Source organism: Dermacentor silvarum, chromosome 10 (assembly GCF_013339745.2).
Source record: "Dermacentor silvarum isolate Dsil-2018 chromosome 10, BIME_Dsil_1.4, whole genome shotgun sequence".
NCBI classification, from domain to species: domain Eukaryota; kingdom Metazoa; phylum Arthropoda; class Arachnida; order Ixodida; family Ixodidae; genus Dermacentor; species Dermacentor silvarum.
In genome coordinates this window covers 121,759,582-121,782,405 of record NC_051163.1, presented here as the reverse complement: position 1 = coordinate 121,782,405, position 22,824 = coordinate 121,759,582, and the positions used below count along the sequence as shown (strand labels likewise).

General features: G+C 45.2%; 1 protein-coding gene and 1 pseudogene across 1 annotated transcript; both read left to right on the top strand.

Moving 5' to 3' along the window:
• Positions 1-2,342: 2,342 nt before the first annotated feature.
• Positions 2,343-5,513, top strand: LOC125941108 (uncharacterized; annotated as a pseudogene).
• A 12,306-nt stretch (positions 5,514-17,819) lies between these two features.
• LOC119466551 (uncharacterized) lies at positions 17,820-20,411 on the top strand. Its single transcript, XM_037727073.2, has 4 exons — positions 17,820-18,247; positions 19,439-19,568; positions 19,857-19,991; positions 20,280-20,411. The coding sequence occupies exons 1-4, from the start codon at positions 17,820-17,822 to the stop codon at positions 20,409-20,411; spliced, it is 825 nt and encodes a 274-aa protein (XP_037583001.2).
• The last annotated feature ends 2,413 nt before the right edge of the window (positions 20,412-22,824 follow it).

Sequence of the window (22,824 nt, the reverse complement as noted above, 5' to 3'; positions counted from 1 at the left end):
AGATGATGAACGGGCACTCCAGGCTGACCTGGACTGCGTCACCTCTTGGTGCTCTAAATAGTTAATGTGCCTTAATACTTGTAAAACTAAGTTTACGTCCTTCACTAAACGCCCTAATCGCATTGCCACCTCGTACTCTTTAAATAATACTGCAGTTGAACTTACTACTACTTACAAATACCTTGGTGTTTACCTTACTTCAGACTTATCCTGGAGTTATCACATCAACGTCATACTCGCATCTGCTAACCGCTCATTAGGTTTCTTAAAACATAACTTGAAGCATGCTCCATCGCACCTACGTAAACTTGCTTAAGCATCACCCTAATACGGCCTAAAATCAAGTATGCATGTGCCATTTGGGACCCTTACCAAGCTTGCTTAATCAACAACATCGAATCACTTCAAAACCGCGCAGTTCGCTTCATCTTTTCAGACTACTCCCGTCATTCTAGTGTCTCAGCATTGAAAATTCGTGCAGAACTGCCAGACTTGTCTCAACGACGCAGTTTCACGGTTATCACTGTTTCACAAACTTTATCATCACCCATTGCTTCATGACGACTTCTTTTCTTCACCAGTTGCCGTCCTTCCCAGACGTGACCATCCTTTCAAAGTGAGGCGTTTTGCGTGTCATATCTTTAACTATTCACAATCATTCATTCCCTGTACAATCATTGACTGGAACGCACTGCCATCACACATAGCCACCGTCATTGATTCTGTTAAATTTCATGAACTAATAATGACGGAAGTTGTGAAGTGAAAATAAAACTATTGCTATTTTTATTGTATAACTTCCAACACATTGTTCTCTCTTTGTTTGTTGTTGCTTATTCCACGTCTATCTTTGTGTTATTTGGAGCTAATATTATTTTGTGATATTTGTGTTCGCTCATGCGTTGTTCTTTCCACGTTTGACTAATCCCACTTTATAACATTTTTTTGTTGTATTGAACACCCCCTATGTAATACCCTCCTGCGCGAGGGCCTTTAGGGGTATTTTGAATAAAAAATAAAATAGACCGATGTCACCGAGCATACTGCGCATGCGCAAGCTCGACGGCGACTGACCGGCCGCCATCTTAGTTGTAGTTCTCGGAGCGCTTGTGCCGCTGCGGTTTGCAGGACTCTCCGATGAACTTGTGCTGTGTGAAGAAAATCGACTTCGATCAACATCGCATGTGCTTGACATTATTACTCAGACCTTCTAGGTAAGTGTTTCAACGAAGCTTATTATTTCTTATAACTTAGTTTATAAAATATCACGCTATATTGTACAGCTGTAGCGGCCGGATCCGCTCGGCATAAACCGACGAGCCGGCGTCGTCTTTCCGTGCATTTATTCTGAAACAGAGAGGTTTGTGACCCTGAGCTAGTCGTCAGTTAACGTTTAGATTATGTAAGTGGTGTAGTCAACGTAACGCAATGTAAAGGTAGTTGCCAAAGGCTGTATGGGCCGCTTCACGGAAGTGAGAAGCATCGTGCTGATCGTATTTCGCTGCATTAGCCACGGGCATTTGCTAAACACATTCAGAGTGTGGTGCAGTTGGAGCTTTCCGAGCACTGATAAACCGAGCAGTAAAGACGCACGGAAATGCAGGCCCGATATTTTGTCACTGTGTTTGCGCGCTCGATTCTGCCGTTCTTGTAATGCGCCCTTAGCGGTCAGCTGATCCCACCGATTACGCGCGCCTACGTATCGTCGCTCTGACCACCACCCAGGCGATACGCAACAAGGAGAAATATAGGAAATGGCAAGGCTGCTTTACTTATTAGATTATCGTGACGCGCAGCCGAGAACGCCTGTGTAGTGGGTGGCGAAATGCCGATTTGTCTAGTTCGCTTTCGTGCAGCCGTCTCTGCTGCATCGGTTATCATGGGTAGCTAGCCACTGACGCGCATGGGCTAAGAAAAATTTGTCGCTCACGGAGTAACGTGCTCCCCCAAGCACTTGAAATTTTACGGAACCGTAGTTCGTGCCGCGTTCGTGTTGCACCATTATTCCTTTTGCATTGATGGTTATTGTGTATGGATAGTTTATTGCTAGCACTTTCCTAAAGCAGCTGCGTTTTCAGTGGAGCTTTGTTTGTGGAAGACGACCAAGTTAGCACATTAAGCAGCATATGGTCAAGGCTGCGGGAGTTAGCTGCATGTGTGCTGGTCCTCATAGTGTGGTCATCTAAGAGTATGGTTGAAACAGTAAGAATAATCACGCCATATAAACCTCTGGCTTATGAAATTTTATTATATGACAAGCTCATAAAAGTGTGTTAGCACTTGACTATGGTAGGTTGCAACATGCTAAATATTGTTTTGTCGCAGGCCTGTATATCATGATCATGGCATGTAGACCTATAACCGACAACCAGGAAATGTGGACCAGTCAGACAATGTCACTGAACCCATTCTTTGGAAAAGAACACATCTATAGGTATGTACAACATTGTGTTAAAGTGGAACCAATTTATAAATAAGCCGAGACATGGGTTAAAGCTTGTTTTTTAGTGCGTCCCCTTTCCAGGACACTTAAGTAACCTTTCTTAGGGTGATTATGTCACCACAAAATGTTTGTTGACAAATATCACCTATGAAATTTCTCCTTAGAGCACGTTGAGGAGCAAAATTATGACATGGCAATGAATGTAAAAATAATCTGAGCCTTTCAGAACAATAACGAAAATATGAAATAGTATGTGCCAACTTCTTGAATGCCATGGGGCAAGGACAGATAGAATGCACATAAAGGAAAATCAACTTTCAGCTCTTGCACACAGCAGCTTGACTTAAATGACATTGAATTTTCAGCAAGCACATCCACAGAGTGGTATAAACATCTGCATGCCACATATCATTACCTAATTATTTATTTGGACCTGCTGTAGCATCACAAGGACATTTTTTCAGGGAGGTTACAGAGTAACAAACATCTGTATACAAAAAGTGCAGTGCAAGAATCTAATATTTTACTACAAAGATGAAAAAAAGGGATGACGAATCGGAAGGATTTGAACACAAAGAAAACTGGAAGCACAGAAAGATAAAAAACTACCGCATAATAAACCTACAAAACGGGGCAGGTCATCAAAGCATCCGGCAAACAGTCAGTGTGTGCAACATAAAAGTGCACTTACACACTGCAAAATAATAAGCTTGCTTAAAGAGTGAGTGCTCTAAATCTGCTGGCCATGCCAGGTAATGTCCTGTCATGTAGTACCGGAATGTGTCGCAAACTATGGGAGGCCTACTATCAGCAAACAGTGTCTGACACACGCGCATGATTCCACTTAATCCTTCAACATTCCTCAAAAATGTGATCGAGTTCATAAAGGCACGGGGAAACCTGGCAGCACACTGTGAGTTTGGAGTAAGCCAGTTAAGTCTGTAACATAATAAAAAATCCTCAAACTGGTCATTTCTCATTTACTGAAGCGCTGCTGCCTCAAATGCTGACGTTTCAGACATTCTCAAGGGTTGAGCTTTCACTCTGACAGAAATTGTTTGCCTTCTGTGTCCCCAGTTTGCTTTTAGTGTATTGTAGACATAGGTCTGCAAATTCACTCATGAGTCGGCTCACTCCAACTCACTCAGACTCAGATCGAGCCGTGAGTCTGAGTTTGAGTGAGTCCGGGGGAGTAAACTTTATGTGAGTGTGAGTACTAGTGAGTCCGGTTGGGAAAAAAATTTTTGTGAGTGTGAGTCCGAGTGCGTCCAGTTCAGGAAAAATTTTGGCAAGTCTGAGCCTGAGGGAGCCCTAAGCGCAAAATAGAAATCGTGAGTGAGTCTGGGTGAGCTCCACTTTTTTTGCCGACCTATGATTGCAGATATAGAACTGTGTTTGCAGTGTTGAGCTGGGGGCAGGTGCTTGTCCTTGGTCAGTAGCTTGTTATCGCTTATGCTTTACCAGCTGGATTGATTCATTGACTCCGTTGCTCAGCACAGTACACTGTGACAAAAGGCAAAGAGAGAGAGAGAGAGATACTGTTTTATGAAGCTTGAGGGGTCATTTACCACACAATTATAATCTTTCAGAACAGTTCTTGAACTCCTGTTATACGGTAAGTTGCAATTTCATAAAAATGGTATTATTCACTTTATCTTTCCAGGTGTACATCTGCACTCAATTAGTTGCACACTATATGCTGGCATTATAATATTCCATGCAGGTACATAGAAAGCAAAGGTGCTCAAAAACATTGAGATGCTGGGATACGCCTCTTGACATCAGGACATCTACAGAAGCTACAGTTTTTGGAAAGCAGTGGTGCAGAGACTGTTGTACGTGCAGAAGTGCTAGCTTCCATGACTACTAGGACCCTGTACAAGGCATCCATCAAGTTGTGTAAATGTGATGGTGAGGTAGTTTTCGGGGGGCTGCACCTGCGTTGCAGGCAAAGGTGCAGTGTGCAAGCACATCTGCTGCGTCTTGTATGGTTTAATGTACATTGCACAGCATGATTTGGCATCTGTGCCAGACTCTCTCTCGTGCACAGAGACGGAAAGACAGTGGTATCACCCCAGAGACCCCAGGAAGGTCACGGAAGATTTTGAGAATGTAGTCTTTTCCAAGGACACCTGTGACAGGATCAGCTGTGCACCAGAACGACACCAAAAGCGAATGCAGTATTCCTCTTTGAAAGCAGACAGAAAGGTGGTGAAAACACCCAGCCTGATAAACTTGCAAGGCAATCTTAAGAAATGCGGCCTCGACTGCTTTGCCGACATTCTCGAGGCAAACGACTTTTTGCCCGTGAGAATTGCAGAAACAGCAAATTGTGCTGAAGAAGACAAAGCAATGCCTGAACGATGGCTTGATGCTGTAAAAGCTGGAAGTGCAGTGCAGTACACAGTTGGTGACGTGAATGCTGTGGAGAATGCCACAAGGCTCCAGAGTGGATCACCCATGTGGCATCATTACCGGAAAAGAATTATAACTGCATCATCGGCGCATAGAGTGTACACATGGATGAATAGCACGTGCAAAAAAGATGGGGCCCCATGATGTGCGCTCTCTGCTAAGCACTATCATGGGTAAGAAAGTGCGTGCTACTTATGCCAGGAAGTGGGGCCTTTTATGCGAAGACAGCGCAAGGAAGGCCTTTCTTGAAAAAAAAAATAAACAGCACGTGGACATTGACGTGGGGCAGTGTGGTCTTTTTTTATGCCGCAGCCATCCTTTCCTTGGGGCAAGCCCAGACGGAATCGCTACATGCAGTTGTTGTGCACCACGCCTTTTGGAGATCAAAAGCCCCATGAGAATTGATGCATTTTGAAAGAATGAACTGCGTGGTGGATGCCTCAAAGCCAGCAGCAGGTATTTTACCCAGGTGCAGGCACAAATGGGGGTTACCGGTCTGGAGAGTTCTGTCCTCTTCGTGTACAGTGAAGAAAAGTGTGTGCAAATTCCTGTACTTTTTGATGAGGCATTCTTCACTGAGCTGGTAAAGTGCTGCAAGTTTTTTGCTGACCAGTACCTGGTGCCTTATTTCTCTGGAAATTGGCAGCTTTCTTAATCAGTGTAAATTAATTTACTGTTCCTCTTTGTCATCCCTTTCTGCATCATTTATATTCTGCTGGTGTATGATGTACTATGCGTAATCTCACTTTAATGACGTGTGCAGAAAATTATCCTCAGTACTAATATATACCATGTATCTGGCCGAGGATTGGCACAAAGCTGCTACATAGCAGCTCTCTATCTTTAATCATAACAATAATTGTTGGGGCTTAACGTCCCAAAACCACGATATGATTATGAGACGCGCCGTAGTGGAGCGCTCTGGAAATTTCGGCCACCTGGGGTTCTTCAATGTGCACCCAAATCTAAGTACACAGGCCTCAGGCATTTTCGCCTCCATAGAAAATGCATTGTGTAACAACACTAGAAACAACGAACATGCATCATTCAAGCTGGTTTATGCGAGGAATACCCCAATGACGTTCAATGCAATGCAGCCAAATGTCACCAACAAAGCCAATCTTGATCTCGCAATTTATCTGCAAATGAGCTAAAGAAGCAAGACTGCTTGCCCTCCTGCATATCAAGACCCAACAAAGGATTGACACTCATTGCTTCAACCTTCAACGATGCCACAAGGAATACCAACTGGTTTGGATTATGGACCCGGATACAATGACATAACGAGAACCATCTATGATGATACTTAGGACCTTACGATGTATGTGGACATATTGGTGTACTGGACTATGATGTCATGCTTGGTGGCATGACGCAAGAACTGTTACTGTGTGCGACCTGAAGTTTGCCATCTGCTGCAGCCTATGCCACATGCGATTGTTTATTTTCATGTGACCTACTCATATTACCACTGCTCAGCACAAAGCATGTGTCTTGCCACTATCTCTGTACTGCAAGTGTTTTTTGCCTGCACTGTGAATAGTCCATTTTCTCACCACAAGTACGCCCCAGTAAACAACTCATTCTGTACTGGTTTGATTGTTTGTGTCTTCACTGACACAACCACATGACAGTAATTTTGTTTGAAAGAAAAACCGTATAAAAACGTAGAAAAAGCTTTATTCCTAACTGTGGGAGGTCGAACGTGTCTTTGCTTCGAGTGCCTAAGAATGGTTTTGTCTTTCGTTAAAAGTTTCAAGATGTTGAGACACTTACACTAGCAGCAACGTTTGGATTACGCAATGAAGCTGTACATAGGAGAGTATTCACTTTAATATGCAGAGGGCATTAACGCATAATTTACAAGAGGTGGACAGAAACAAAGTAAACACAGTTATTTCGTACTGGCATAGTTCAAGGAGCTCATGAGCACAGAGGGAGACTGTTGGATCATGTGTGAGAACACTGATAATTTAATTGTACGCTGAAATTCTTTCATATGGCAGCCACTGGTTGGACATATATCAAAGAAGTTATCACACATGTTACTATAGCAGTACGTAAACCTTTCCTGCAATCAACAGTGCAAGGACATATTGATACATTAATGCAAGACATCACTTAGGCAACGAACAGTCACTGAACATCATTGCTGACAGTCTCTTGAAAGTGCTAGGTCACTGTGCCATCACTTTCACAAAACAAGCACATACATCACTTTCCTTCTAGCGCATACACTTGTTTGATCATGCAGAAGTATTCAGATGTCCGAATGAAAAAGTGCTAGCTAGCTGAAAACATGTGAGGTTAGGACATGAGTACTAATCTCGCGTATTAATAAATACAGTAAATCCTTGTTAATTTGAAAGCCATTAATTCGTGAAATCAGATAATTCAGGCGCGCTCTCTGGTCCCGGCCAGCATAAGTGTTTAATGGAATCAAACCCTCCTTAATTCGGTCATATTTGGCCGGAACCCGGTTAATTCGAACGGTTCTCAAAGCGCACCCCACACGAAGCACCACAATCGTGCGGCGCAAAGGAGCGACAACAGTGTTCGCAGGCAACCGAAACGAGGCGGTGCAATCTGGCATCACTATTGCCATCAGCGTGAATTGTATGGGAACAACGTTTCCAGTTAATTTTGAGTTAGCACGTTTCGGGTTAGTGAAGACAGGAAGGTCGTGAGCTGCAGTTACATTGTGGACAAGGTCACGAGTGGCGAAAATTACTGCTTTTAAACTGCTCTTATGCAAAGTAAGTGCAGGATTTACTTATTCGTCAAGAAAATAGAAGTGTATTGACGTTACACACACTTGATGATTTTTTTCTTGATACTTTCGATAATTCAGAATTTAGTTAATTCGGACATTTCTTTCGGTCCTGTGAGATACGAATCAACAAGCTTTTGCTGTAGAAATTTTTACGGGAAGATCAAGGAGCAGAGATACACACAATGCAGCCACCGAAACAAGAGTTTGGCATTAACTTTTGACAATGTCTAAATTTTCCTGACTATCTCAAAAAGCAGTTTTTCTAGTGTTCAGCTGGGTGTGGTTTTCAGCAAAGGTGAATCAATGAAGTTAGACAACAGGGAACAGATGTGCCACACTTTGTTGAGTTGTTCAGCCGTACTGTTCGGGAAAATCTGTGATAGTATTCTAAAGATTTTCACCCTCCTGATGACTCTCTCAACGTGCATTCGCACGCTTGCAATTCGTCGTTTCCTCATCGTGTTTTTCTGACAGCTGCGGCCGTCCACCCATAAAAGGAGGAATGTTGAGAGCTAACGAACGTGTCACATTCATCTGCAATGGTGAAGCCCCTATCAGCCATGATGCTGCGCCCAGGAGTGAATTTATCCAAGATTCCACAGTGATTGGTCAAGGCCTTGTCCGACAAACGGCCAGGTGCGAGGTCCGAGACAAACGTCACAAATCCGTTGGGGCTGCAAGCAATCAGTCCCTTGGCGGTATTGTGCTTCTTGTACAAGGAATACGTCTCACTTTGAACGCGAAAAGATGACGGCGTTTCAATGAAGATCTCTGTGCAGTCAAGGATACCGTCCATGGTGTTGAATCCCTTGGAAAGGAAGGCTTGTGGGCGATACTTGTCACAGATCTGGTGGCATCCATGTGGGCACCTGTATCATGCGCTAAAAAAAAGCTTCATAATTCCACAGAATCATGTTTCTGTGGATAACACCATGGCAAAATATAAAGCATCAAAAGTAGTCATTTATATCCAATTTAAAATATGCCTTAAAACTGAATTTGTGTTTAGTGGTAGTGGAATTTGTGTCTAGTGGTAGAACGCCCGCCTCGGCTGCGGGAGGCGGTGGGTTCGATTCCCACCGCCGCCGGGCACCCACTGGTTCAAATGGGTACAAGTGGGCCCCGGCCTGGCGTTCGGCTTCCTTCAGGGGTGATACGCTTGGGAAAGGAGCCTGCGCCCTAAATTCCCGTCGAAACCAACGTGAGCATGCAAAACGACATGCAACTTCCCGAACTGCTGCTCTTGTGAATAGAGCTCGGAAAGTCAGTCTACATTTTCATTTTGAAGCAGTGCAACAAATAGGCACAGAGAAGTGAAGACACAAGTGCCGACACTTGTACAATAAACACGCAAGGTTACTTACGGTTCAAGTATTCACTGTGCATACTTGAATACGGAATGATGCTTATTGTTTATGGCGTTTTTGCAATAAGCTTTGTTTCCCAAATAATTCGTATATTGGCACATATCCATTTCGTATATAATTTTGTAAAATTTTTCATTAACGCTTCAGTGAAGAGAGGACTGGTGTCATCCCTTCTTTATACATTTGTGGTCCACCTCGGTGGTACAGTGGCTATGGTGCTCGGCAGCTGACCCAAAGGTCGCGAGTTCGATCCCGGCCGCGGCGGTCGCACTTCGGTGGAGGCGAAATGGTTGAGGCCCGTGTACTGTGCAATGTCAGTGCACGTTAAAGAACACCAGATGGTCAAAATTTCCAGAACTCTCCACTACGGTGTCTCTCATAACCATATCGTGGTTCTGGGATGTAAAACCCCAGATATTATTATTATTATTGTACATTTGTATACAGAGGAAGGAAGGGTCCTCCGCCACAACCGCCTCCACCCACTGCTGACAGGCGAAACCTTCCGAAGGCGTACACGTTCTGACAGCAATGAGGACTTCGGCGAACAAAATGGCAATTATGCTAATTGCAGTGGTGGGCCTGCCTATCCACATGCACCCAATGCGGCAAGCACCACAGCAGCATCGAGATGCTCGACAAGACGACGGCGGCCACCACAACGGTTGACATATGACAGAAACTTTGTGCAGGTGTCCTGATCAGCCTCCAAGTGGCGTGCAATGAACATTGCCGCTTCAGTACACTGTTCTATTTGTTAACCTTCTGATGGAAACTTTTAATCGTTCTGTTTTTGTTTTCTCAAACGAAAGAGGATGTATCGGATGATATCGGCATGTACTGCACGTGCCGATAAGTACGAGTTATATCGGTGTTGCCCTCTCCCGATCCAGGCATGTATATAAAGCCTTGCTCAATAAACATGACATGATTCTTCCCGTTATGCTCAGACTGTCAGGATGGGCCAACGGCGCCGAACGATACACTCGTCATGCTGTTTTCTCACAGCCACCACCTTATATTGTGCTCAGGAATTTAATGACTCAATATGTGCAATGACACAATGTTGTTATTACTGTACCATAGTATTCTCAAGCAGGCACGTCGTTGCCAGTAATCATCAGCTGCAGCAGCCAGATGACTGGTTCGCTTTGAACAGGTGGCAGGTACGCAGCTCCGTCTGAGTCGTAATCATTGCGTATTCTTGTGGCCATATGACTTGCAACAGCTCCCACCAAAACCGATGTTGCAGTCATGCTGGCAGCGGCTGGTCCTTCTCCTGAATAAACATGTGTTCTTACAAACATGCATGCATTATAAAACAATTCCTTACATGTGTATGCAACTCAAGCATGTAATGCAAGTATGCAACAAGGGAGTTCTCACACCCTTCGGAAGTCCCAGGTGCCTGCTATGCACTGTCTGAAATGCATGCAAAACTTCTCAAACGCTTCACTCTATCCTCTGAGAGGTTTTCATAACGCCTGGAGTGTGTACGAACGCTACAGTAATATAGAATGCATGTTATGATGTGACGGCTCTCTGCCAGCATGCGTCCAGCTGCAGGTTATCTAGAAACGCAGTCATACGGCCACTTTGGGGCTCCGACGTAGGATGCATTGCTTGCCGGCTTTTGATACACACCACGCCGTCACCGCACAAAACTGCTGTGGATCTCCACTTGCGGTACTAAAATGTTGTGGTACTCGCCGAAGAATTATTACAGAGTAAAAAAGAACATGTCCGTCTCTTGCTAGCGGCACTAAAATGCAGGCTTACATGTGAATGAGGGAAACGTTCTACGGTTATATTGACACTCACTGAACAAAAGAAACAGAGCACGCACTGCAACACAAGCAAACATTGCTTTGAGAGCGCTTACCTGTCTTCAAGATCTTCCGCTTCTCTTCTGATTTTTCTTCTTTCCATTTCTGTTTGACGTTTCCCAAGCACTTCTTCAATAGACCGATCCCACCGGCCAGTTTCACGACGCCTCCGCTGCCGCGGTGCATGCTGGTACTTGTAGTCATCCGGCCGCTCGAGCCGCGTGGAGTTCCTGTGCGTCCTCTTTCCGAACGCTTTTTGGCAATTTTTATGGTTCGTGTAGAGCCATCGTGCGATGGGAGGATTGACCTGCTGCGTTCTTGGGTGCTAGAACAACCACACAAGGGACTGCTAAAGAGCGAAAGCTTCGAGAGAAGTGGATCCAACGGATTAATAGGTGGTAGTGGTACTACACAGCGCGAGAAGAAATACGGGGACGAATAGCGGCCGCATTTCGATGGGGGCAAATTGCGAAAACACCCGTGTACTTAGATTTTCCGGAATTTATAGTTTTATCGATTAGCTATTGGCTATCGATTACCTATCCCAAGCTATTGACCACGTATTTGGGCTAGGCTGAGCACTACCAAGTCATCCCCAGCATTTCCCGAAATTTATTAATTATTGATCGATTATTGATTAGCTATTCATTGGCTGTCGCAAGGTATTGGCCATGTATTTGGGCTAAGCACTACCAAGTCATGCCCAGCATTTCCCGTAATTTATTGATTATTGATTGATTATCGATTAGGTATTGATTGCCTATCGCAAGGTATTGGCCACATATTTTGGCTAGGCTAAGCAATACCAAGCTATGCCCAGCATTTTCCGGAATTTATTGATTATTGATTGATTATCGATTAGCTATTGATTTCCTATCGCAAGGTATTGGCCACGTATTTGGGCTAGGCAAAGAACTACCAAGTCATCCCCAGCATTTTTAGGAGTTGATTATTCATCGATTATCGATTAGCTATTGATTGCCTATCGCAATGATTGGCCACGTTTTGGGCTAGGCTAAGAACTACCATGTCATCCTCAGCATTTTCCGTAATTGATTATTCATCGATTATCGATTAGCTATTGATTAGCTATCGCAAGGTATTGGCCACGTATTTGGGCTAGGCGAAGCACTACCAAGTCATGCCCAGCATTTTCCGGAATTTATTGATTATTGATCGATTATCAATTAGCTATTGATTGGCTATCCAAAGGTATTGGCTACATATTTGGGTAAGGCTAAGCACTACCCAGTCATCCCCAGAATTTTCCGTAATTTATTATTATTGATCGATTAGCTATTGCTTGGCTATCGATGACTTGGCGATGATTGGCTATCGGTGTTTTTATGTTAAAAACGCCGCGTAGCTTACCCAAGAACTTCTAGATATCGCTGTTACCGAAGTCTGCAAGTCGTGCGCGAAACCCCTGTAGGTAAGCATCATTAGGGCACGAAAGTTTCAGCGCCGCACTTCAAACCTGTCTCCAACAGGTATACAAATCCTATTATGTCCGTCGCTAAGCAAACATAACGGTGCAGTCACTGAGATACACGTGTGCAAAAATAGTACCACAGAACGACCGCATACATCAACATGTACTACATACAAAGCTCGAACAAATATGATACCCAACGTGTTATCAGCAGGTAACAACCGAAATGAAGGAGCCGCAGGCTCTTTTCAACATTCCCCTCACATGCTGCAATGAACAGCTGATGTAATTTCTTAAAATACATGACGAATGTTTCTCGGTGGTGGAGTCGTAGAGATGTCTGGGAAGCTCATGCGCAGTACTCAACGAGCGCGGATTGCGGTTACAGTGGCTGTACTGTGGTTGTGTGGTTGACCAGTTGAATACAACCAAGATGGTGGCCGTGCTACTTCCGGAAAGCCGGCGCATGCGCAAATCGGTCGGTGGGATCGGTCTATTGCTTGAAGTCGCGAGCAGTTGCGCCATGCTGGGCGTTGTACTCCGTGCACAGCCGTTTCCATGCGTCTGCCTTCGGACTCAGTGATACGTCTGTTTTCTTGCATTCAATCACTTTTTTATACTTATTTACCAAACTAATCTACAATGACTTTTCTTCTGCCGTGAAACGCGGCGCCGGTTTACGAGAGGCAGGCAACGCGACGGCGGCTCCAGACTCCATGTTTGCTTTTCTGTTTGTGGAAGCTGCTGTGGATTGGCTTGGATGGTAGTGTCTATTTGCGCATGTTGGATTACAATTTCTCTGAGATTATTTCTTTCTTTTCGATGTTATGGGTGGCCAATAGCGCGTATTTCAAGTGCTTTTTGGTTGGCATAATTTATGTGACTACAAGAAAGTATTGCGTTTCAGTTAGTATTGTTATCTCGCTCCCAGATGTGCCGCACCGTGACTTGGCGACAACTTGACGAAGGAAGGTACTCGGAGCGTCTATGAAACGCAATGCCTGTCTCAGGACGCATTCAAGTCAGGTGCTGCCTTTTCGCGGACTTGATCAAGTCAAGTTGTGGCTTCAAGTTAAGGTGCATTTCTGAATACGAGGGTAAGAAACCATTCCCTGGTTCAAGCATACCTCAGCAAAGAGGTATGCTTGCCCAGCTCACCTATGTTAAGCTAGCCAGGCCACCGCCAGAGTCCACTTGAGGGTTTGCTTCATTTGCTGTCGTCGGTCATGATCCAGAATGGGCCCTTGGTCTGGATCCATCCCTTGTCTTTGAACCGGGTCTTGAACTGGATCTGCACCTGGCCCTGTGGATTTCTCATTTTCTTTTTCATTCCATCTCTCCGGCCTGGAAGGACTCTAGGTTCCTCCAGCCGCTTTGTTCTTTGTTTTGCTTGGAGACTGTTTCTGACCACGGGTTTCCGCCTTGTGTTGTGTCCAAATTTCTTGGTTGGCATAGTCGCTTGCCACTTCCATTTCCTCATCCTTCTGTTGCTGTGTTGTGCACTTTTCCCATCTTCTTTTCTTTGATAAATAAATAGGGTGTTTTGATGCATCTCTTGCATTTTTTTTGTCTCCTGTTAAGTGTCCGTTACTGCACAGATAGAATCTTGGCTCACATTTCAGCTCTTCGGTTGGGTTCAGCGTCCCGCAACCCCGGAATCTTCTCTTTTCAGGTTATGGACAGACATCAGCCCTGTGTTCAACTCTACCGCAAGTGGTGCATGTTTCATATTGCTTCTTGTATAAGGCACACCTGTACTGTGCGCTGCGATAATAAACACGATACGGCACATACAAGGTCTGTTAGAAAAGTATCTGACCTTTGGCCGAAGAAAAAAACTGGCCTAACTGGAGTGTTGGAAACCTAATCACCCTCAAAGTAGTCTCCTTGAGACTCTACACACTTCTCCCAGCGGTGCTGCCATTGTTGGAAGCATTCCGAGAAGGTCTCTTTCAGATAGGAGTTTAGCTCAGCTGTCGTTGCAGCCATAATGTCCTCTCGTCTGAAATCGCACTCCTTTCAATGGCCTCTTGATTTTGAGAAACAGCCAGAAGTTGCAGGGGGCCATATCAGGAGAGTGTTGAACTACAGGAATCTGGTTTTTCGCCAAAGTCTGAATCAAGTGCAATGTGCAGGAGCATTGTCGTGATGGATGCGCCAATTTCCTGTCGACAACAACTCTGGTCTCTTGCGCCGCACAGCATCAAGTAGGTGACGGAGGACATCCCTGTAGTACTCTTTGGCGATTGTTTGATCCTGAGGTGCGTACTAGTGGTGTACCCCACTGCGGGAGTCAGAGAAAGCAGTCAGCATCACTTTGACGTTGCTGCGCACTTGGCGGGCCCTCTTTGGTCTTGGTGACGTGGAATGCTTTCACTGTGACGACTGGGATTTGGTTTCCAGGTCGTACCCATACACCCAAGACTCATAACCAGTGATTATAGTGTTCATGAAGTCGAGGGTCACTGTTTGTGGAATCCAGCATGTCCTGTGAGACTTCAACACCAAGTTGCTTTTGCTCCACTGTGAGAAGCTTCGGCACGAATTTAACCGCAACTCTTTTCATGGCCAAATCTTCGGTCATAATGGAATCTGCAGAAAAAGTGCTGATGCCCAGCTCTTCCGCAATTTCTCGGATAGTCACATGACGGTCCCGCATCACCACAGCATTCACTTCGGCAATGACCAGGTCATTTCGGCATGTTGATGGCTGACCGGAGCGTGGCTCGCTCTCCACGGATGTGCGGCCGTCTTAAAACCGGTTGTGCCACTCCTTAATCTGTGTGCTGCTCATTGTATCGTCACCGAAAGCCGTCTGAATCTTCTGAATGGCTTCCACTTGGCTGTCGCCCAGTTTCTGGCAAAATTTGATGCAGTAGCGCTGCTCTAGTTGCTCCGCTATTTTCCTTGCAATAAAAAAATCGACAAGAGCACTGCGCACTACCTGACTCAAATGCTGCTTCCCAGCGACTACCGCTATCGGCAGGCGAGAAAAAATTGGTGCATGCACACATAGGTTCAAGGTTGGCTGATGCAAATGCGCTTGTTTCATATCCATCAGGTGTTCACAAAAAAAATAAGGTCGGATACTTTTCTAACAGACTTCGTACGTCCCTTCAAGCACAATAGCCACCGAGTCAGTGTGTCCCATTTGCCTAGCATGTAGAATGTTTGGATTTCCTTGGTTTGCCAGACTTCTTCCTATGCCTATATCGTATTTTGGGATTCTGTATATTACCCCCATGGATGTGTTTTCCGGCGCTGTTATGTATGCAGCTGTTGCATACTTTTCCTGATTGATCTGAATTTCCTTGATGCTGCTGTATTTCTTGGCGTTTTCCAAAACCGGTGTGCTCATGATGATGTGTTTTGCTTTCCGTTATTATGGAGTAGGTCTCTCTCAGCATTCTCCATCTTTACAGTTGCCGCTCGCAGGATTCCATCTCTGATGAGCAGCAACTACGCTTTGTTGCTGCTACTATGCTTTGTTGTGATATCCAGTCCTCTTCCCGGTCTTATTATTACTTTGTAGTCGTTTTCCAGCAGCTGCGACTGTCTCGGCGCCGAGCATCGGTACAGGTGTGCCTTGATTGTGCGAGCATTCTTCTCGCTCGCGTCTCTCTCCTCTCGTCCTTGGTGTTTACCACGTTGGCGTTTCCTCTTCCTTTGTTTCTGCGTTCTTGGGAGCCGAGAACACGGCGCCATTAGCCCTGGCTGTTAGGGTTAGCCAGGCCTCCGGCGTGGTGCTCTTCCGCCCAGTGGGACGGCCGAAGAAATCCCTCAGCTTCTGCTTGTACGTGTCCCAGTCGTTAAGCTCTTCCTCATGGTTATTGTACCACACCTTCGCTATGCCCTGTAGGTAGAACACCAAGTTAGCCAACATAATCATCGGATCCCATTTGTTGTGGGAACTTACACCCTCATACGTGGCAATCCACTCTTCCAAGGTCAATGTGGTCAGTGCCGCAGAACATTCCTGGATCCTGCGGCTGAGCCAGGACAACCGGTAGGGGTCATAGGTGTTGATGTGAGCCGCGCTATTTCGGTTCCTGTTTCATCCATCATGTTGTCCAGTCCGACGTGACAACCACTGTGGATGGAGCTCTGTTGTTCTTGTGGGTACCCCATACCTCCCACCAATTATGTTGAGGAAGTCACATATAAAGATGTGTTCACAATATTTACGAGAGGCAATGATGAACAAACAAGATGGCTGTCGAGACAAATTTGACCTCGACAGGTCAAATCTTCTGACTTTAGCGCCACTCTTGGTGGTGCCGTAACAAAACACTTAGAAATAGTGTAAAACAAATTTGATCAGAATCAAGCCAATACTTTAAAGTGGGACACATATGTCCTGTTGGCCCATGAGAGAGCTTTCAAAAGTGGGGAAAACATTGTCCCACTGTCTCTTGGAGGCACCATCTTTCGACCACTTCGCTCGGTTTCTGGCATAAAATGGCAAGAAACAAGTGGCGTAAAGGGGCACTTCACAAGTTGTGCAGAGAAACTTTGTGAACACTTCATTCTGGGTAGAACACTACCTGCACCTCTTGGGAACCTTCATAGATAGGGTTGTGCTCTGTTCCTGCGGATCTCGCCTCATATCATACACCAGCCATTTTTTGTCCTTTCTTTTACTCTCAATAGGGTCAACTACTACTGCTGTCCCTGACTGTCTGCCCATTTATCAAGAGGTGGCCGAGGACGAGGCGGAAATACATGTATGAGATATCATTGTTTGCCATGAGTTGAATAAATGCATTTACAACTGCTGCTTCAAAAAATAAAATAAAAAGTTCGATACCTTTACTTCTTTGAGCGTCTGTCGCTGCAGTAGGAGTTTCTCTTATAGAACTTGTCCACAGCATTCATCCAGCAGTTGTAATCGGCTGTTGCCTTGGGGCATGTGACATCGATTGATCATTCATTGGACAGTTTGCGTGACACCACGTCAGTGTCTTCCAGATGGTGAAAATTTGACATTACATGGATGTTCTTTGTGTCATGCCACTGGTAAGCTGTAAATGAATTTTTCGCCTTCCATAAGTACTCACCCCTCTTCAGCTTATTGTCTTTTTTCATCTCCTCAGGGAAATGTTTTCTTTTCATCTGCAACGACCCCACGGCAAGGATGTACTTGTTTGCAAGGCCTTCCATCAGTTCTGTAGATGTGAAATAATTGGTTTCGCTCAGGCCTAGGTTCAATGGCCGATTTGCATTTTTTTCCTTTGTAGTCATGACATTGTGCCAAGTACCCAGTCTCAGTCTGCCCTGCACCACAATTTGTAGCCCCTTTTTATGGCCTTGAGTGATAAGTATTGTTTTATGGTCAACCTACCGTTGAAGAGAATCATACTTTCATCTATACCTTGGTGGGGGGTATAGACCTTTTTCATGTTTGCAAACAAGCCGCGCGCGCGTCCTATTGGTGCTCCTCGGACGCTTCCGGTCGAGCAACTTCCGGATGCTTGGCTCTCGTCTCAAAAGCCTCCCCTGCGAGCGCGCCGCATGGCCGATATTTTCTTAATCGCTTGCACCTCTCAGCAGTGCGGCTGACGACATGTCGAGCGAATATTTTAGAGGACTGGACAACAGTGCACAGCAGCGCTACCAAGACAAGCTGTCCTTCGAAGGCCAGCAGCTGCCGGACCCGTTGGACGACGATGTCGTGCAATATTCTTTTTCGGCGAGCCCGAGAAACTTTCCGCCTGTCACAGCAGCGGATATTTTCATGTATTTAGTGGAGGGCGTTTGCTTCTACACAAAAGAACAGTTTAAGAACCACAAACTGAGTGATGCTTACAATGCATTCCTGAGTGGGAAAGTTAAGCGTGTAATGTCGTTCAAGGCAGGCAAGCGCGGAGTCGGCGTCGTCATCTTAACAGCATCTGTGGAGGCCAGCCAGCTGCTTTCGAAGACATACCGACCGTGGTGCGTCGTCAAAGACGACGGCACTGTTGTAAGCGCTCACTGCACGTGCATAGCAGGGTAAGTACAGTTTACTGCCTACTCCAAGAGCACGATTTACATTACCACGACCTTACGTGCCGATTTGTCTTAGACCCAGCGTGGTAGCTTAGAGATTAAGGCGCTGCACTGCTAAGAACGAACACGCGGGTTCAATTCTGGACCCGGCGGCTGCATTTCGATGGGGGCAAAGTGAAAAAAAATTGACCCCCCTTCCACTACTGCGCAAGAGGGGTGCAAGCGAAGCGTGTGCTGACTCGTTTGTGCTACGAGCGCGTGCCGAGCACGAGCGCAAACCGAGGGGCGCCAACGAGCCAGCTGCGGAATATTTCCATTCCGTGAAGATGGTTAACCAGCGAAGCGAAAACGTGCGGCCCCGGTTATAGTAAAGTATTTCACGAGTTTACACACACGTTCGGCTGCGACGGAGAGAACGACGTCACTGACGGTTGTCGCTTGTGTTTGATGTCTCGAGTTTACTCGGCGGCGTGATTAGCAGCATTCGCGCGCCATTACCGCTTGCGATTCTTCGAAATTAAATGGCTTGAAAATTAAATCTGTCCGTCACGTAAGACAATGAATGGCTCATATTTCCCTTAAGCAATGGCTCATACGCCCGTAAACGCGGCCTCCCCATTACGGCGACAGAAAAGTGAAATTCCACGCTGGAATGATGAGCGGTAACGGAGCCAGCTGTGCAAAGCAGACGTTCTGGCACGTGAAACTCCATCAATTATTATTTGTCGTAGTTTGCTAAAAATGGGCTAACCCATTTTTTTGTCGCAGGAATTACCCAAATTTAAATAATTTCTGGAGTTTTACGTGCCAAAACCACGATATGATTATGAGGCACGCCGTAGTGGGTGGACTCCGGAATAATTTGGACCACCTGGGGTTCTTCAACGTGCACCTAAACTTAAGCACACGGGTGTTTTTTGCATTTCGCCCCCCCATGAAAAGGTGGCCGCCGTGGCCGTGAATCGAACCCGCGTCCTCAAGCTTAGCGCCGTGACGCCTTACCTGCTAAGCTACCAAGGCGGGATAAACGTAATGCCAGTTAACGCGAGACAAGCTATGGTAATGCATACTTTATGTATAGTGGGCTGGATGTTCAGTACCGTGCACATTTATCGTGCAGTCACACTGCGGTTAATGCAGTGGTTTACCAGAGAGTTGTCGCTAACACCTAAACTGTGCGTACCCTTGTTTCAGACTTGGAGAATGCTGCACACACGTGGCTGCCCTATTATTCAACATAGAAGCAGCCATAAAATATGGGCTGAATGACCCGTCTCCAACTGAGACAGCGTGCAGGTGGTCTGAGGTATCCAGGAAATCTATGGTGAGCTTTTAATAAATTTATGGATGTTTGGTTTCCCCTATTGGTTTCCTTTGTAGCTTCTTGATATGAATGGTGGATAAAATTGTGAAGAATACGAGAGTAAGATGGGATGAATATTTACAAGCGTATTTCAGTAGACAGACAAGATGGCTGAAGGGCCACACGCACAAGCATTTCACACACACTCGTCGTCTTCACCACTTTGTAGAGCACCGCACTAATCAATGTTCATACCCCTCCATAACAATATTTCTCCTTCATAAAATTGCAACAAATCTGCATTTTCAGGTGGCACCAGTCAGCGAGATAAATTTTTTCAAGGCAAAGCCTGGACAACAAGTTCCTGAACCTGCCCCAAGGCAACAAGGGTCTATTCCAACATGGAGCTCTGATAAAATACACAGCTTCTTGCAGCACGTCAAGGTAAACTACGCGACTTACATTACTTCTAGTGAAAGTTCACACACTATTCAAGCTGTCATAAACTACATATTCAGCATCAGCATACTTTGGTACACCAAAACCTAATCGAAAGATCACATGCTGCATACTCACTCCATTTCCAACACCTTATCTGATGAAATCATTTATTACTTTCATACAATCATGCAGTGTTATTGGATGTAGTGGCTATGCGTTTTCTATGATACACATATGACACACTGTGGTCTGGCTACATCAGTGAATGTTTGTTATTGGTCTCTTTCGCAGACATTTGCCCCCAGCACACTTGTGTTGAGTTGCATAACAGACAGTGAAAGTACGGATTCTTCTCCTGAGGACTGCTGCAGAAGAAAGGAAGACCAACCACCAGCACTATTCATCGCGATCAGCAATAGATGACATTTACAGCAATATTGACTTGAATACTGCAAAAAATGTTCAGCTCAGTAACGAATGCTGTGAAGAAATTGAGCAGTCGACCCGTGGGCAATCACGGACACTTAGATGGACCCACGAACGCAAAGGTAGAATAACGGCCTCAGTTTTACATCGTGTACTAGTTTGTCGAAGTGGGGTCAATGGCATTGTGGCTGAAATCATGGGCTATGTAAAGGCACCCAGGGTCTCAAACATCTGTTGGGGTGTGTCAATGGAGCCGAAGGCTAAAGAGGCATTCATCTCACAGGAGTCAAAAAAGCACAAAGGGTTTCAGTTAACTGAATGTGGTCTATTTGTGAATGAAAGACTTCCCTTTCTTGCTGCCTCTCCCGATGGAATTGCCTCCTGTGAATGTTGTGGGAAATCTGTGGTAGAGATTAAGTGCCCTGCATCTCTAAAAGGTACTCCACTCAATAACGCTTCAAAGCATCTGCAATATTTAAATAATAATTTGCAGTTAAAGCATGATCACGCATATTATACACAAGTACAAGCCCAAATGGCCGCCACGAAGCTTCGCCGAGCCTACTTTTTAGTGTTTACAGGGCTGTCCCTTACAATTGAGCTTATCAGCTTTAACGAATCATTTTGGTCAAATGCAGAACTTAAAGCAGCAAGCTTTTTTTTTACCCATATCTTTCCTGAACTGCAGACTAAACAAATTCTGAAGCAAATAGAGTGTGCCAAGGAAACATGTTACTGTCATGGTAACAAGTCTGGCCGCACTGTTCAATGTTCACTGTGTACAGCAAACTTTCATTTGAAATGTGTTAAGCTTAAACGTACACCAAAATCGTGGATGTGTAATAAATGTCAAGTGGAACTAGGGCCAGCTGATGTAAGCGCACCAAGTCAAGAATAGTAAAAAGAAAGCTAAAAGAGAGCAGTGGTCTTTTTTCCATTAAAGTAAACCATTGGAATCCCTACAACACTCTCCAGGCATTGCACTTGGTGATGCAATAATGAAAATGTTATGACCATTTTTCTACTGCAGCGACGCCGTACAAAATTGCATGCAATATGTAACCCAGTAGTAAAAGCAATAAATATTGAATTTATATGCTTTGAACACCAATGACTGCTTCACTTTTTATTTGACAATCAAGACACAGCTTATCTTTCAGTTACATACAGCGAGGTCTTCATGGTTCGTGTTGATGATAGGTGTTTGGAGATTCACCAGGCCACTACACACAATTGCCAACTTGTCAATGGTGGCATAGCCTACATCCCCAGATCTTTTTATAAAGTTCACAGGGAGGATCATGTGAAACAGCCTAAATGATTTCAGCCTCTGAATTGATCGCTCGACATGTATGCGGACACTGGAAATTTTTCTTGATGTGGTGACCTCAGCCCCAGGAAGTTGTGCTCGCTTCTTCGTCAATGAAGGCATCAGCAGGCTTGCACCTCGAGCACCAAACATTTCCTCACATCTGAATCCTCTGTCTACAAGGAACACGTCCCCTTCTTCTACCAATTCAAGCAGTCCGCTGCGTTGCGTCAGCTCTTTGTCAGAGACCCTCCCGCCCCATGCTTTAGAAACGAACGTGATTGATCCTGATGGGGCAATCACCACAAGAAGCTTGACTGTGTTGTGATGTTTGTAGTTGGAATATGTCTGGCTCCTTGCTGTCATTGAAGTGGGTCTTTCGATAAATATTTCTGTGCAATCAATTATGCCCCTGACATTCTCGAATGCAGTATCTTTGAATGCTTCAGGGCACCTAGATTGCAGTGTTCTACGAGATGGCCAAATCAAGAGCTTCTTGAAGTTCTCAGCTAAGACATCTAGCCACGAATGAAAAATGCGGCTTACGGAAGTTACAGAAATGCCAAACCGAAATGCTAGATCTTCCGTCAGAAGTCCCAGACGCAGTCTCATAAGCACTAAAATGAGCTGCTGCTCTGGATCCAGGGTTGTTCGAGTTGTTGGGCTCCAGACAGACAGAACCATTTGAAGCAATGCAGCAAACATTTCTGCAGACACGACACCTGTGTGGAACTTAACAGCTTTCTGAGACTTCATAACAATGTCCCTAGTTATCTTCCGAATCGGAACTGGCTGATTTTTCATCTCAAGCTCCGCATTTTTTTTTCTTTGCTGATGCCAGCTGTTCTTCTAAACAAGCAACCTTATCTTTTAGTGCTGCATTCTCTAAAGTAAGAGCAGATATATCAACCATAGTAAGTGTTGTCTCTGTTTCAGCTTCACAAGAATCTTTAGTGTAATCCTCGAGGCCAACATTATTGTCAGTTACTGACGATGTTGCAAGGTCACTTGCAGTAGGTACACATATTTGCACCTGTGCACTTTTGCTCCCCACTGCAGGTCCGCTAGCTTGCACACTGCGCCTCCTTTGGCCACGCTGGT

Bases quoted from the DNA above. Each gene is read 5' to 3' on its own strand.
- LOC119466551 (XM_037727073.2), top strand. From the start codon at position 17,820: ATGTCGAGCGAATATTTTAGAGGACTGGACAACAGTGCACAGCAGCGC. The intron at 18,248-19,438 runs GTAAGTACAGTT...CCCTTGTTTCAG, and splicing joins CACTGCACGTGCATAGCAGG to ACTTGGAGAATGCTGCACAC. The intron at 19,569-19,856 runs GTGAGCTTTTAA...CTGCATTTTCAG, and splicing joins AGGTATCCAGGAAATCTATG to GTGGCACCAGTCAGCGAGAT.